Source organism: Argiope bruennichi, chromosome 8, assembly GCF_947563725.1.
Source record: "Argiope bruennichi chromosome 8, qqArgBrue1.1, whole genome shotgun sequence".
NCBI classification, from domain to species: domain Eukaryota; kingdom Metazoa; phylum Arthropoda; class Arachnida; order Araneae; family Araneidae; genus Argiope; species Argiope bruennichi.
In genome coordinates, this window is record NC_079158.1 from 4729952 (window position 1) to 4745692 (window position 15741).

A 15741-nucleotide genomic window follows, 5' to 3' on the forward strand; every position below is an offset into this window, starting at 1 on the left:
TCAGGTTCACGGTTTTTCTTCCCCAATTTTTTTTTTTTTTATTTCTGCAGTAAAGATGGGTGAACTGCCATTAAATTTCGGCCATGTAAAGAATGTACCAGGTGCGGCATAAATTCGTGCAAACTTCAAAAAATCATAATAAAAAAATTAATGCTCGAAAATAATTGCGGTTTGCGGGAATATGTTCAGAGAGCCTTTGGATTTTGTTATTTCCATTAAAAAATGAATTTAAAAATGACCGATAGATGGCGCTCATACATCATACTGAGACGGTTTATGCAAATCAGCACAGCTATAAAACACAAGGCTGGAAATGGATCTGTCATTCGACGCCATTTCACCAGTTGTTGCCAACAGATTGCGAGAAAAGACAAGCCTTTGCAACATGGGTGCTCGCACAAATGGAACGTGACCCAGAATGGTTACTGAACATCATATGGGCAGATGAAGCCCACTTTTCATTTTTCATTGTACGATGACGTCAATACGCAAAACAGTCGTATCTGGGCGACATCAAACCATCATGCGTACACGACCAAACTACTACATTCTCCGCATGTGACTGTTTCGTGCGGTTTGACTGCGTCCTTCATTCTAGGCCCTTTCTTTTTTGAAGAGCGTTGTCCTGTATTCGGTTGGAAAACCTGTTCCGTCACTGCAGAACGCTATCTTAGGCTTTTGCGTAACCACGTTATACCTGCTTTGCAGCAAAGACGTGCATTATCTTTCGTCACCTTCATGCAGGAGGGTGTCCCGCCCCACGTTGCTAGTTCCGTTAAGACGTTCCTCCTAGACACATTCACTGAGGAAAGAGTGATAAGCCGAGAATGTAAGAATGATTGGCCTTCACGATCGCCAGATCTTTCTCCAGCGGACTTTTGATTGGGGGGATACCCTACGTCTCGTGTCTACCGAAGCTCTCCTGCCACTTTGAGGGAACTGAAAGATGCCATTCAATTGGTCGTTGGTGGCATTGATGCCGACATCTTACAAGTCTCACTTGCTTAATACCTTGTGCTAGCGGTCATATTGAGCATCTTTTGCTTTAAAATAAAATGTACTATAATGTTACTGTGCTCTGTTTTCCTGATTTGCATAAACCGTCTCGGTATGACGTGTGAGCGCCATCTATCGGTCATTTTCTAAATACGCTTTTTTTAATGGAAATAACAAAATCCAAAGGCTCTCTGAAAATATTACCGCAAACCGCAATTTTTTTCGAGCATTACTTTTTTTATTATGATTTTATGAAATTTGCACGAATTTATGCCGCACCCGGTACTTGATCTCGCATTTTGCATTGAAGCCTCGGTCTCGAGGGAATTTAAAAGACTATCGGAAATGGACGAAGAAGAAAATTATATGAGCACACTTCATTTTTCAAAAAGCCGAAAATGCTTTTCAATTTTTATCATCGGACTGTATATTTGTTTTCTGATGTACTACTAACACGCTCTTTTGTAAAAATAGTACTTACATTCAGGAACATGTGAGATTTTCTTATGAAGTCCCAAATTCTTATACACGTTTTTTTCCTATGATATGCAGAATTTCTTCACTCAAATTATCTTACAGAATATGTGACAACATGCACACGAAACATTTTGTAATAATTTAATATAAATAATTTGGATATTAAAAGAAATCTTAACGTTTAATGTCAGTAATTTTGAACTGCACATGTGCAAAACATAGCATATATTTTTCTTTTATAGTTCCAAGACTAGATATACAGTGAGTCTCAAAACTGATTATACACCAATTACTTTCTTCTTTAAAGGTGTAAAAAATGTAATGCAAACTTACTATTTACAGAAACGTTAACATATACATCAAGAAGTATACTGGGCTGAAAAACAAATATGAAGTCTTCAGAATATTTTAATTGCATAATTTTCTTGTGGTATACATAAAATTTAAAGTCAAAAAATTGAACATGCGCCTAAAAAATTTGTCAATTAATCATCTTTTTTTCTGATTAAATTTTTTTAAAGCATTCTACAGTTGTATTCCAAGCATATGAAGATAATAATAATTATATTACATATGCAATTATTTTTCCCCCATAAAACCCCTTGAAATGAATTCTAGGAGGTAAACGTCTGAGAATGTACGTTGTTTGGTCATCAAGTGAACGAAAGACGGTAAATCTCTCTGAGAAATCACCTCGTTAATTTGAAAAATTCATGGATGTGTCCAAAAAAATACTACAAAAGTGTAGAACTGAATAAGTGGCCAATATTTCAAGAAGAGTTGAGTTGAGTTTGTTTTTTTACGGCACAAAAGCCATCTTTGGCTTAGCTGCGCCACGTTCATGAAATTAAAATATTTGCATCAATTTATAATAAAGCCAATACATGGAATGTTTACAAAATCCAAATGTTTAAAAGTGCAAATCTGTGAGTCATGTAAAAGCGCTACAATAATGTAAGTATGATACTGTACTAAAAAGCAAGGATAATGTTTACGTATGATTATAAAAGCCAATATTTTTTTAATTAAAAAAGGTTAACATGCGGAGTTTCGGAAAGCAACTCGCCCAAATCAGAGTGAGATTTCTGAAAATATTCAAGACGCTGAAAAGAAAACCGTGGACATTCTACAAGAATGTGCAAAACAGACATAGGACTAATACAAATTGAGCAAAATGGTGTTAGGTTCCCCCATCAACAGATATAGGTGATTGAATCGAGTGTGCCCCATCCTTGACCTTGCTAAAATTGTGTTCAGTTTTCTGCTGTGTAAAGTAGGCCAGAAATCTATTGTAGGCTTAATCGTATGAAGCTTATTATGAATCAACGTGTTCCATTCAGTTTGCCATTTGGAATGCAAGATGTGACTTATATATATTTTTTATAATCAGAAAGAGGAATCTGTACTGACAAGAAAGTAGTAGCCAATTTGGCTGCCATATCAGCCTTTTCATTTCTCTAAATTCCCACATGTGCGGGGATCCAGCATAAAATAATTTGAAAACCCTTTCAAACAAGTTTATCATACAAGTTTAAAATGTTGAAAAGCAAATGATGGCTGCGAGCATGTAAAGATGATAGGGATTCCAGAGCGCTCAGTGAATCAATGTACTATATTATATAGCTGTCTGCAGAACAATCTGAGATAAATGATAAAGCCTTTAAAATAACAGTTACTTCTGCTGTAAAAATGGAATCTTTGGGTATTACTTCTGAGGAAGAATATTCATTTCCGCTTCTATTCCTATTATATATACTTTTTAATATGCACTTCACTAATTTGTAAGAGAGAGATTCAATTAAAGTCATGTCTTTAAATCGCATAAAAAATAACTTTTTACAGAAGTCCATTCCATTTTAACTGCCTAAAAATTCAACAATCTAGGCGAATAATTGGTCAAGAGCCAAGAGCGGCTATTTTGTGAATAGCAAATACATAAACACCATATAAATATATCTTTAAATGTAGTTTTATAAAACATAAAATAGTATTCATTTCCATATCTGAGAGGAAAACAATTATATGGAATTAGGAAACAAAATTTTGCTTATTTTGTTTCATAAATTTCTGTTGTTAACATTTTGAGTTAAAATGATGCAAATGTAGACATTTCCGATTAAGGGCCATTTCAACGCTGTATGGCGTTGTAAAAAACGCCTCGTGAAGTTAAATAGCTTCTGCACTAAGGCATCAATACATATAATGATGTTTGAAACTAATTTTCGTTCAAATACAGAAATTACTTTTCAATATGTTATGGTAAAATTCAGGTCAGCATGTAATTTTTTTATGATTTGATTTAAACTGTCACCGATTATTTAATCTTCCATTCAAATGTTTTGGTGTTCCTTTTTATTGCGTTGGTCTTTTTAAAAGATAGCTTGTACCTTAAACGAATCTATTTTTCTGGCTCCTATCTTTGAAATGATCGATATTTTTTAACGTTTCGTCATTACATGTGGAGACATTTCCGAATGTTCTGCAAGTACATTGTCGACGACTTCAGATGTATTGATTGTCATTTGCATGACGAATGTGTTCTAGCAGAAGGAAATCCATCGATCGTTTCCTTCGATCCACTTTATTTTCCACTTTCTCATTTAATGGCCCAGGGAACAGCTGCACCCAGAAATATCTCTCCATTCTTTTGGGAGATTGAGTCACTTCCTTTCATTAACCATTTCTACACTAGAAGAATCTCTATTCACTGTTCCACTCAGCCATCAAGATTTCACCACCCTCGAGAGACTCATCTGACAAATTTCTAATAATTCAATGGAAAATTATTCCCTTTCATAGTTTAATGTTAGAACACATTCATGAATAGATATATTTATTGATAATGAGGGAAGCAAAGAACCCTACCGCAATCGAGAGACAGGCAGACCATGAAAAAAAAAAAAGCCTTCTTTTCATTAAACCATCATGCAAAAAAAAAAAAAGCTTTTAATCGGCTTTTTTCTGCTCATTTTATAGATCTGCTTTCTCCTAAAGAGAAAAACTCCCCATAAAGTTGAATTTCGTCCCTTACTCTTCGGGAGAGGTGCCGCGTTGTGAAAGAGATGTTTACGCATGAGACAATGATCGGCTGCACAAATGCCAGAAAATCCCCCCAAAATGTCAGGGAGTTTTAGATTACTTGTAAATAGAAAAAAAAGTTTAGAAACGGCATATTGAAGTTGGGGTAGTAGAGAGTATAGTTTCCATAAAGTTAAGGCATCGTTTTTGTATGGATTCGGATTTAGCAGTAGTGAGAGCCAATGCATTTTCAAATCATTTATCAAATTTATAAAAAAAATTATTGCCTTTTTCTGATTGATTCAAAAAAAGATTCTCGATGCCCTGGATGTTTTGAATTGAAACATCGCTTTTCATTGTGAATTAAAGAATTTTCGATTTTAAAATAAATGGTAATTAAAAGCTGGAGCAATGCAAGAATAAAATTAATACGATTGTTGCAGTAAAGTAATCTCCGTATGTAATCCGTCAGCGATAATGACATTTCCCCTGTCCTTTTAAGCAGCTTTCGAATACTAGAAATGCAGACAAAATTTACTTAACCAAATGTTCTTCCAATGAAGCTTTGAGAAATTTGTTTGAGAATACGCCGACTTTGGCGATCAGTTGATACGTCGAGATTAATGGTTAATTAAATATCTTGTGTAACTCAGCCTTAAGATTTTTCTTAGCAAAATATTTTTTAAATACAAATTTTCATAGAGGTATAAAGCACACTCTTATTGAAGCTTTATACTGTTCTGTACATTGTTCTATGCATTTTTCTAATTCTCTGCTTATATTTTTATACATCCAAGTACCTCGTAGAAAAAAGCAGAACTGTTTAAAAATGGATGAATTTCAAAATATTTTCACCACAATTTCATTCTGAAGATAAACTTTAGTTATAAGTACAACAAAATGTCAAAATTTTTATTTAAAGCATGCCGTAAACTGAAACTTGGCCAAAATGAAAAAGAAACTAGGATGAAATATTGGTTGCAAAGTGAAAGCGATTTGAATTTCACTTCAACAATGAAATATATTGTTTTACAATAGATTTTAGAAACATTTTAAAAATTAACCGCAAACAGAAACGTAAACATAAATCATATAAAAGATTTTAATGGCAAAAGAATTTGTATTTTTGAAATGGCAATTTAAATCGTACCATTTTTAATAAGATTTCATATTCCAAAATCTTATTATTAAATTCATATTATTTCAGAATTTATGTTCATATTATTGTTATAGTTTCAGATAATTAAAAAAACTTTTTAAATATAATTTTTTTTAATTGATTGCGCGTTTAACACATCATTGAACTTCCCGTTTTGTGTGGCCAGTGATTTTGCGACTCTTGCATAATCAGAAAGTTATTGAAATTTAATTTCATTAAAAAATTCGAGATATTTTATTTTTAAAAAATTTACGATAATGATTAATAAAATGAGCAAAACAAATAATGAAAGTTAAAAAAAAAAATTAATCGCAAATTGAACTTACTTAAATGACATCGTTTCACAATTCAAATATTGCATAACCACATTTAAAACACTTAATACTGCAGAATGCTGAGTATTATATGATCTAATTAAGTCATTTCCAGTCAACTGTATTCGGCATTTTGAAGATGTCATATGACGTTCCTGGTAAATAACGAATAGTTATCAAAAGGCGTCATATGAGATCTCCAATGAATGAAGAGTTAAAATAATTAAAAAGCTTTTACGGAATAAACCAGTCAATTTTCGGAGTGAATAACCGCAAATATCTCCTCTTTCTCGATTTTTATTGCCTAAATACCACTCTCATTATTGAATGCAAAATGGAATGTGTGTGCTGATGCTCTACAGGACAGATCGTTACAGTTATAGCTATCAATTCGGCGCAAATAAACTTTGGAAGATGAGAATGAACATCAGAGCGATTTCTTCGAAGTTTTAATTAATAGAAAATTAAGGAAATTGTTTTCGCCATAAAGTTTGAATATATAGAACAGAAATGATATTTAAACAAAATTTCAAAAAATTATCTTTTTAATGATATCAATTTTGTTCTTGTATATTTTTAGTTCTATTCTGAATTAATTTTAAATATTGTTAGTTTTTTATCATTATATTTCACTGTTGTAAAGAAACTAAAAGTGTTCTCATTATTGTTTTAAATATTTCATCCTAGATTTTTTTCACACATTATTGAGCATGAAGGTATGAATTTTTTTTTTTTTTTTTTTTTGCATAATAATGTTTTTAAATGTTTTTTTTTTATATATTTTTGAAGCATTTACAGTTAAGGTTTAACCAAGTAATCTATGATTTAAAAAAAACACCACTACATCCTTTTTTAAATACCGCTGCTACTTAATACAATGTAATTTGATGTACAGGGATTCAAAGTGAAGTGATCCACATGCATTACAAAACTTCAAACTGATTTAAACACTCAGAAATAAGTTATATGTAAATTCTTTTTGCACAAAATAATTTATTAATTTAAGAACCTAATTATATTTAAACAAAAATAAAATATCGCATCTAGTAAATTCATAATAAAACAGTAGACAAAAAAATGAAAGCTTTCCTGTCAGAATGAAAATGATCAACCTGAATCGAATGAGTAAAAATAAATAGAGAAAAATTAACATTTTGTGACCAGTCATTTTGCAAGTCTTACAGCTGTAAATCTATTTGACCTAAAAGAAACCGATTTTTTAGTGTTATCTGAGGACCAAAGTATGACTTTCTTTTATTGCTCTTTATTAGAAATTTGACGCTTTCTGATTTTTTTTTCATCCAGTAGATCCTACAGACTTCCAGTTATGTTTGAATCTGGAGATTGTGGATCGATATCAACTACTTTCGGACAGTGATACAGTAGACATTCTTGAATTGCGCTTGGGATCATTTACCTGACAGAACTGAAAAGACCGTTCAGTGCCCAGTATTTTTGAACTTTTCTTAGATTATCCTTGCAAGAATTTTATCCATATTTCCATCATTTACTTGAAGTTTTCAGACCTCGCTGTTGCTATACAACCCCAAACCAAAATGGAGTCTCCCCTCCCTTGTTCTATGTTATCTCTCACGTTCTTTGCTTTAAATTCTTCGGTTTTTTGTTTGTTTGTTTGTTTCCCCTTAACATAATTTTACTGTCTGACACGAAAATATTATATTTGTTTTTATCCGCAAAAATTACATTTTTCCAAAAGTCAAAATTTATACTCTGAAAGCGTTGCGCGAATTCTACCCGCAGTTTTTGGGCTTCATCCTGGCAACTCTGCTGTCTTATCCATGTTTTCTTATAACAACACAAACGGTTGCAGCACAAACAAATATTCCAAGTTGTTTTTCCGCCTGTACAGTTCAATTCGTTGTACTTACAATTGGATTTTTTTCCGAATCTGTTTAACAATCCAGCGTTCATCTACTTCAGAAAAGGTTTTTTAGGAACTTCTTAATTTGCAATCCTATTTTCACGGCGAAAACGTTCAGTGATACGTTGAACTGTAGAAGGAATTTTAATTATTAGTTTTGCAAGTATAAAATGGTAAGTTACGCGTTCTTGATAAGTAGTGTGAAGCAACTGTATCGAATTAAATTCATTAAATATGTATCAGAAAATGTGGAAACGCAAAATAGGGCTTCTTAAAACACCTTTACGATTTAAATAAGTCATTATTTGCGAGTAAATAAAATATATCAAAGGAAATATCTGATTGGATAAATTTCATTTTGACTGCAGTTTTATATTTTTTCTTGTTTTAGGTATACCACAAAGAAAAAAATATATAAATATTAAAACGCAGTATACAATAACTTAAAATAAAAAAATTTCCAACACATTAATATTAATCGATGAATTATTATTATTATTTGAAATGTAATTACTTAGTTGGAGCTTTTTCATTTTGAGTCATTGTAGGAAAACAAAGTATCTTTCTTACTGCTACAAAATTCTTTCTTACTGCTACAAAATTGCTTTCTTATTTTAATGCACTGAATAATTTTTTTGTTGAATCAGAGAAATTTTTATCGAATAATCCTCTGAGTTACATAATTTATGAAAAATATTCTGTACTACAGTCTGTCAAAAATGTATTAGGACACACTACAAATTCACAGTTTTTTATCATAATATTTTGCTTAAATGTACAAATGAAACCAAAACCAAAAAAAAAAAGGAATATTATTTTGATATTTACTAATCAGAATAATTCAAACAAAACTCTCATATTAATGTAATTATGGTTATAATTGAAAAAATAAGAAATCAAGTAAAAGTTGGACCAACTTTTTGCAAAATGATCCATCGATTTTAGCCCACTCTTTACCAAATGTTTTCTTAAATTCTGCTTGTTGGAAATTTGATATTCATACAATTTTTGCTGCAAATAGTACTGCACATGCTCAATGGGATTAAAGTCTGTACTTTGTTCAGGGGTCTTAATAACACTAGGGACCATTAACATGTAAATATAAGCAGTAACTTTCGGTGCCAACTGGGTACAGTTGGTACCAACCTTGGTACAGTTTAAATCTTGAAATTAATGTATAGTTTATGTCTTGATATTCCCAATGTCAAGATAGACACATTTATCCATTGTATCATCAATAAAATGCAAGTTCCCGTCACCAATGCTTACCATACAACCCCAGACTATTTGCTTGCCACATCCATATTTGATAGTAGGCCATACTTTTTTCTACGTGCATTGCTATATTTGGTTTCCGCCAAACATTTTGCACCGATCTGGAAATGTTATATTTGCTTTTCTTAACAAAAATTACATTTTTCTGAAATTCTTTTGACTGCTTTACATACATTTTAGCAAATGCCAGCCTAGTTAGTCGATTTGCTTTGCTGGTGTAGGGTTTTCTTTGAGGTATTCTGCCATGATATTTATGTTTTCTTAAAACATTTCTAACAGTTTCAGGATTTACAGATTTTACGAACTTCATTTTTTCATTGCAGAGTCAATTTTATTGCACTAGTTTTTTGATTAAAGTAAACTTGTTTCACAATCCACCCCTTTTCACTTTCATTAAATACCCTTGGACACCCTGATCTCTGATTGTTTTAAATATTATTTGTTTTCTTGAATCTGTGAGTAATGTCAAAAACAGTAGACTTATTCAGTTTCAAGATATATCCCATACAGCGAACTGATTTCCCATTTTTCCAATGATTTATTACAATATTTCACATATCAATCTATATATCTTTGTTTCTCGCCATTTTTTTCTGTAAAAAATTCTTATTTGTTGAAATTTTTATGTATAAAATTATAGACTAAAAAAGTGGTAGTAAATTCAGTTCTATTGATGTGCTATATATTTGTTGAAGATTCTCATTTCAAATGTGTCCCAATCCTTTCTTGGCTCCTATTTGCCTTTGAATTATATTTGAAAAGCTAGATCAAATTATAATTCCGAAATACCAATAAAATTTCCCTTACAAATTGTACACCAAATGTTAAAATATTTCTTGATTCATTCTGTTTTTATTTTAACGTGATAAATAGTTTTATATATATCTTTGTAATTATTCATGCCACGTGTCCCAATACTTTTTTGAGAGACTGTATATTTAAAACTTCAATGATTCCACTTTCTGTGCTCATATTTTAAATAAAAATGTTTATTAACAGCAAGGATTTTTTTTGTGTTAGCTGAAGTTTTATCATTTTTGTTCTTCAATTTGAAATTCAAATTTTAGGCGAGGTGACAGAAAATTAGGGAAATGCATTGCATGCGGTTGTAAGGCTCTTAAAATAGTATGTGTCACCTCGCTGTCAGAATACTGAAATTTAAAAATACTTTGCTGAGAAAGAGAAAACTATATCCAATATTTCATTGAGAACTTTAGCACCCATCATTCCAAAGGCGGTTATTATTAGAGTCAATAGAATTACCTAGTAGTACGATCGCCAAATGGCGCAGTTGTTGTAAGAATTAAAAATTTTCTTTTGCCATATGTGAACTGTAGAGTTGGAATGTGCAGTATTTGAGTGAATGGTGCTTCTTTCATTTTAAATATATGGGTGTAAGTATAAATAAAGTTGTTATTGCAGTTCCATTCTTTAAAATCTATTTATTTTTAATCGTTGCATCGTAAATGCATTGTTATGAGCCGAAACTCTACTTTTATTTTAGAATTAGTTCATTATTGCACAACATAAGACATAGTTTTTGTTGAGACTATTTACATATGACAATGGCAAATGGAAGCGGGTTAAAGTCTTTACTAACGGAAACTGATCAAATGGTCCGTACATCACAGAATGAACATCTTTTCTTAAATTATTATTGAAATGGATAATATTGGGATTCTTAACAGCAAAGACTGTCATCCTCTAATGCCGGAGATAATGAATCGATATCAAAAAGCTTCAATGGATGTGAAGATAACGCTTATTGAAAACATTTTGTGGGATCAAAACTTTTAGAGGTGAAATTGTTTGACGACAGAAAATGAGCTTGCTCCAATGATTTGCTCTATAAGTTAAAAACTTTAAACTGTGCATGCAACTATGTTCAGTGCTATTTTCCTCGTTATAGGACAGCCATGGTTTTTATAAAATCCAAATTTATTCAGTAGAGTTCGGTGGATGATCCTCCAGGCCCTTTTCTTAAAAATAAGCACGACATCATTCGATTTCACTTAAAGCAGGGTTACCAGATTCCAGGTTGGAATAAGATGCAATGCAAATTCTGCAAAGAACACAAATAGGAAATGTAAAGTTTATTAGAAGTAGTGATCCGCATTATAAATAAAAAGCTCTTCACTCCGAGGAATTGAAAAAATTCACAGAGATTTTCCTGGGGGAGACGATTTTCAGCCAAAGGAAGACTGCGAGAAAGATGCACCTCTTGCTCACTCAGCGTTAACGAAATCTGCTCGACTGGCTATTATCTGAGAGATGATACTCATCGAAACGATTGGTTCTAATGTTATTTAAAGCATGGAATAGTTCTTTATTTCTGATATTTTTTATAATTATGCTATCAATTTTATTTAAATGCAAAAATAAGCTTTCTTACGGATGTTGTGCTACCTAAGAGAAGGATGGTCGGTCCGTGCAGTTGCCAAATGGACTCGGAGCTAACGTGTTGATCTCTTTGCAGGTGTGTCCGACTGGAGTGGTGAACGAGAACACTTTCAAGGACATTTTCAGCTCCTACTTCCCTCAAGGTGGTGAGTTCTTTTCACTTCTCTCTCCGTCATTTAAACGTTTCTGTGCAAGACAGTGGGATTTCTTAACAGTGGGATTTTTTTTTTTAATAACGCTTTTGCATCAGTCAACATCATTCACTTATTCACTGTTCTCCAAGCGCACTTTGGAAGTTGCCGTTCATGACAGTAGCAAGTACGACTTGTAATGAACAGAGGAATGAAGGAGACCCCGGCTTGAATGTGAATTCGTGCATTTGTTCTCTCTTTGCTTTCCTTTCCTGAATACAATGACATTGAATATCATTGAAGTCTGCTAATGCTGTATAAAAATCGAAATAATGAACGAATCTTTTCCACCACCAGTGGACAAAGATGGATCATTTCAGATGAGCAAAGAGTGACATCCATCTCAGCGCATTTTTAATGTAAGAGTTTTTGTTTTCTCGTGCACGAAGGAAAAAAGGGTTGCTTGAAAATTGGATGCGAATGAATGATGATGAATAATCTTGAATGAGACCTTGGAAAGTCCCCCAAACCCTTTTTGCATTATGTGTTTTGGTAAAAGTAACTCAGAAGCGTAAGAATCTAGTTGGATGCAATGAAGTGTGTGGTCTTTCATTTGTGTCCATTAAAAAGACATTTATCTGCACTCCCTCGTGGATGTGGTCATTAGAAAATCCAATAAGCTGAATGGATGAATTGTGAAGATGCACATCAAATTTTGAACCTATTCCGTGTATCTGCACTCATTCTAATTACAAATGTCCAGTGACCCCCGGATGAGTGGCAGGTGCTGCATGATGGGGAAGGTGGAAGAGTGTTACGATTTCGGGCAGTTACGGACACAGTTGCTTCCTAAAATTTTTAGAACGATAACAGAAAAATGGCGATATTTTGTCACCAGTCGCTCGTATATAATCCAATCATAGTTTATTAAAGAGTTTGAATGCCTGATGGAAGCTTGCATTTATGCTTTGAAAGCGAAAACTGGCATGATTTATCTGAACGACTTATCGAGACAAGCCTAGGATTAAAGAACTTTAAGCATGCACGAGAAAGAAAAATTTTACAGCAGGGAATGAAGTCTACTTAATTTATGCTTTGAAACTTAACAGAAAACGAGGAATATTATCTAAGTATGCAAGAGTGCTTCCGCTGCGCATTCCGTAATCCAGCGCTGTTGACAGCATCGCCTCGCTGGAGGTTGCAATCTCACTTAAACTTCCCTTGTTCGACACGCGCACTCATCAGCAGTAGGGAAATGACACCATTTGTGTTCTACGCCTAGACGGAATGGCGGTACTTACAAGTGCAGGTCCGTGATCGCCTGTCGGAACCGTTAGTAGGAATCTGAGAGCTTATGATCCAACGGAATTGCCTGCCTAAAGAAAAAATTGCGGAACAAACTGCAATATTATCAATATGAAAACTTTGCCTTCTATTGCACGCATCCTTTAGGACTTTTTAATTCTTTCTGAGATATATACTAATGTAATATTACAGTTGAATTAATATACAATACGCAGTACACAGAATGAATTAATAAATTTTAAATTTCTTAAAATTGTAGAAAACATTTATCGACAATAAAAAAAATTAATTTTGTTTAAGTCAAAAATTTATACAAATCTTTTGCTTTAATAATTTGTTTAAGGACATTATCGATAAATCAAAAGTTTGCTTAAATTTGACAGTAAAAAAATCTATCAACAACCATTTTAGACTCCTCATCGCATTCTAATAAATTCTATTAACTATCTTTCGTGAATCCTTCAGGGTGAAATGTTTTGTGGAGTGGAGTGGGAAACTTACCGTTTTGTTGATTTCCAAACATGCAGGAATGAATAATTTTCAATGCCTGAAGTAATATTTATGTATTAACTCATTTAGAGTAAAATAAGACAGTTTTTCTTAACTTTAATACGGACATTCAAAAACAGGGGACACAGCCTGAGAAAATAACGACAAAAATAAAGCCTGAAAAAGAAACGATATACTTATTAAAATAATTACAGAGAACAGTAGAAAAATCAAATCAGCATAAATCGTGTATTTTGCTGATAATTAAATGTTTTTATGAGCATCGATCATTCTATTCTATACTTGCGCATAACTATTTACATTAAAAATTGTGGGGAATTAGATGCAGCTAAATTTTTAATTTTGAAATGTTTTTAATAATTTAACTGCAGAGAAATTTTGGACTAGTAAACCCGGCATAAATCTAGTTAACCCAGGTAATCTTATTTGAAATAAAATTGACAAATTTAATTACCAACAAAAAAGTTTGCTATTTTGCTGCAAAAGGAAAGGCCCCTGAAAAAAGAAAATCCGCAGCTCTGCTCATTATGTCACATTAAAAACATGCGGAACAGAAAGTGTCTTTTTTTAAAGCCACAGATTTATTCCTCACAACGAGTCGGCAAATGAAAGAAAAGCGGGCTCATTACTCAGAGCGATTTATCGGATCATTTCGGAACTCTCGAAGGATTGCTCGCCTATGGAAATGAAGGTAATTAGAATGAATCGTTTCCGGCGCACTAATTGTATTGGACATCAAAAGGCCTCCCCATTTCCTCGATTCGCGGGAGTTGAGTCCGATGGCTTCTTTCCTCGGCGTAGCTTCTTGGCGTCCGACCCAAAACCCGATAGCGAAAGCGATGCCCGAAGCATTTTTGAATAATAACTGAATTGCATCGACAGCCCTCCTTCGGCCATGATTTTATCAAGAACCCCTTTCATTCGTCATGCAGCAATCCAGTGCGCATCCTGAGCAGGCAGCAAGAATTTGGCGGGGAGGCAATCCGTTTGTCAAAGATTCTCTTTTCTTTTCTTTGTTTTCTAAAAACAGACGGTTTTGAAATATATTGACCATATGAGACTATTGAGAAGAGGTTTTATTCTTTATTCATCATATGATTCTATGAAAGTTAATTGTTATATATTTTTTGTATTACATCCTCCAAAGAATTTATTTCTATTTTGCAGACCGTAATTGTTCAAGCCGTTAACGCCCCACTTTATTTATAAAGCAGTGACTTTTTTTTTTCTTCCGTGGCTCAATGAATTCATTCCATTGTTTCTGTTTTTCGTTTCATCCAAGAAGTGAATAGACATTTCCGTAACAGATTTTTGCTGCTAATATGCATCCGATCACCCAGATTTTGAAACACACGTGTCGTCATTTTGTCCCCTGCACCGATTTTTCGATCATTTTTCTTTACAAAAATGCGGAATTTAATTTTACCTGCCAGCTTCTTCATGGGTTAATCGTTTCAAACAAATTAAAAATGACAGTTTTTATGATATTACAGATGCCTGAAGAAATTAAAAACGAAAAATTCCACAACTAATACTTTTGTATTTATCAATTTTCTCTTTTTTTGAAATCTGGCAAAAGTCTTTTTCTTGTGTAGCTAGAAGTATCTAAATTTAATGGATCTATAAATGTTTAGAAAGAACGGAAGGACTCTTTCAAAGCCTTAATATTATGAAATTTAAATTTCAGACCACTTTGATGCATCTTATGAAATGCAAGAATGTAAAACTAAAAACCTCCCTTATCAACAGGAATTCAAACGAGAATATTGGGGCGTCTCATCTGATTCACACAACAGGCGATCGCCACCGCTGCTATCCGCATAGGATGCTTCTACACCCACCGCCACGCGTCCCATTCATCAGTTCTTTTTTGTTAGAATTAATTTAGAAATTTAAATAACAAATACAAAAAAAAATCAACTTTGCGCAGCAGTGTCATAACCAAACTGAGTAACGAGATAAAATGTTGAAAGGATGAAAAAATATTTGATGTTGTATAAGATCGTTCCTGAATGAACAATTCAGTAAGTCTGAAAAGGGAATATCTTTAATATGAATTCGTTAAAAAGGATTATTTTACATTTGTTTCTTTTTGTTTTTTTAAAAGTGAGCTTTCAATAATTTACTTTTTGATTTCGATTTTTTGATTTTTATGTACAATTTGTCCACGGCTATGTAGACGAAATTTTGTAATTGTTTTATCATTTTTTTTTTCTTGTTGTTTTAGGATTTAAAAAAATCCTGATGATAATAAACTATTCTAATATTTTCACT

The 15741-nt window shown here is 32.8% G+C and overlaps 1 protein-coding gene across 2 annotated transcripts in view; it reads left to right on the forward strand.

Annotated features, from left to right (window-relative positions):
• LOC129981490 (calsenilin-like) overlaps positions 1-15741 on the forward strand; it is a 220610-nt gene that overhangs the window by 157621 nt on the left and 47248 nt on the right. The window contains exon 3 of one of the 2 annotated variants that reach the window (XM_056092341.1): positions 11598-11667. In XM_056092341.1, the coding sequence (XP_055948316.1) occupies positions 11598-11667 (70 nt within the window). The remainder of the gene's footprint in view (positions 1-11597; positions 11668-15741) is intronic. The other variant, XM_056092342.1, reaches the window with a different exon arrangement.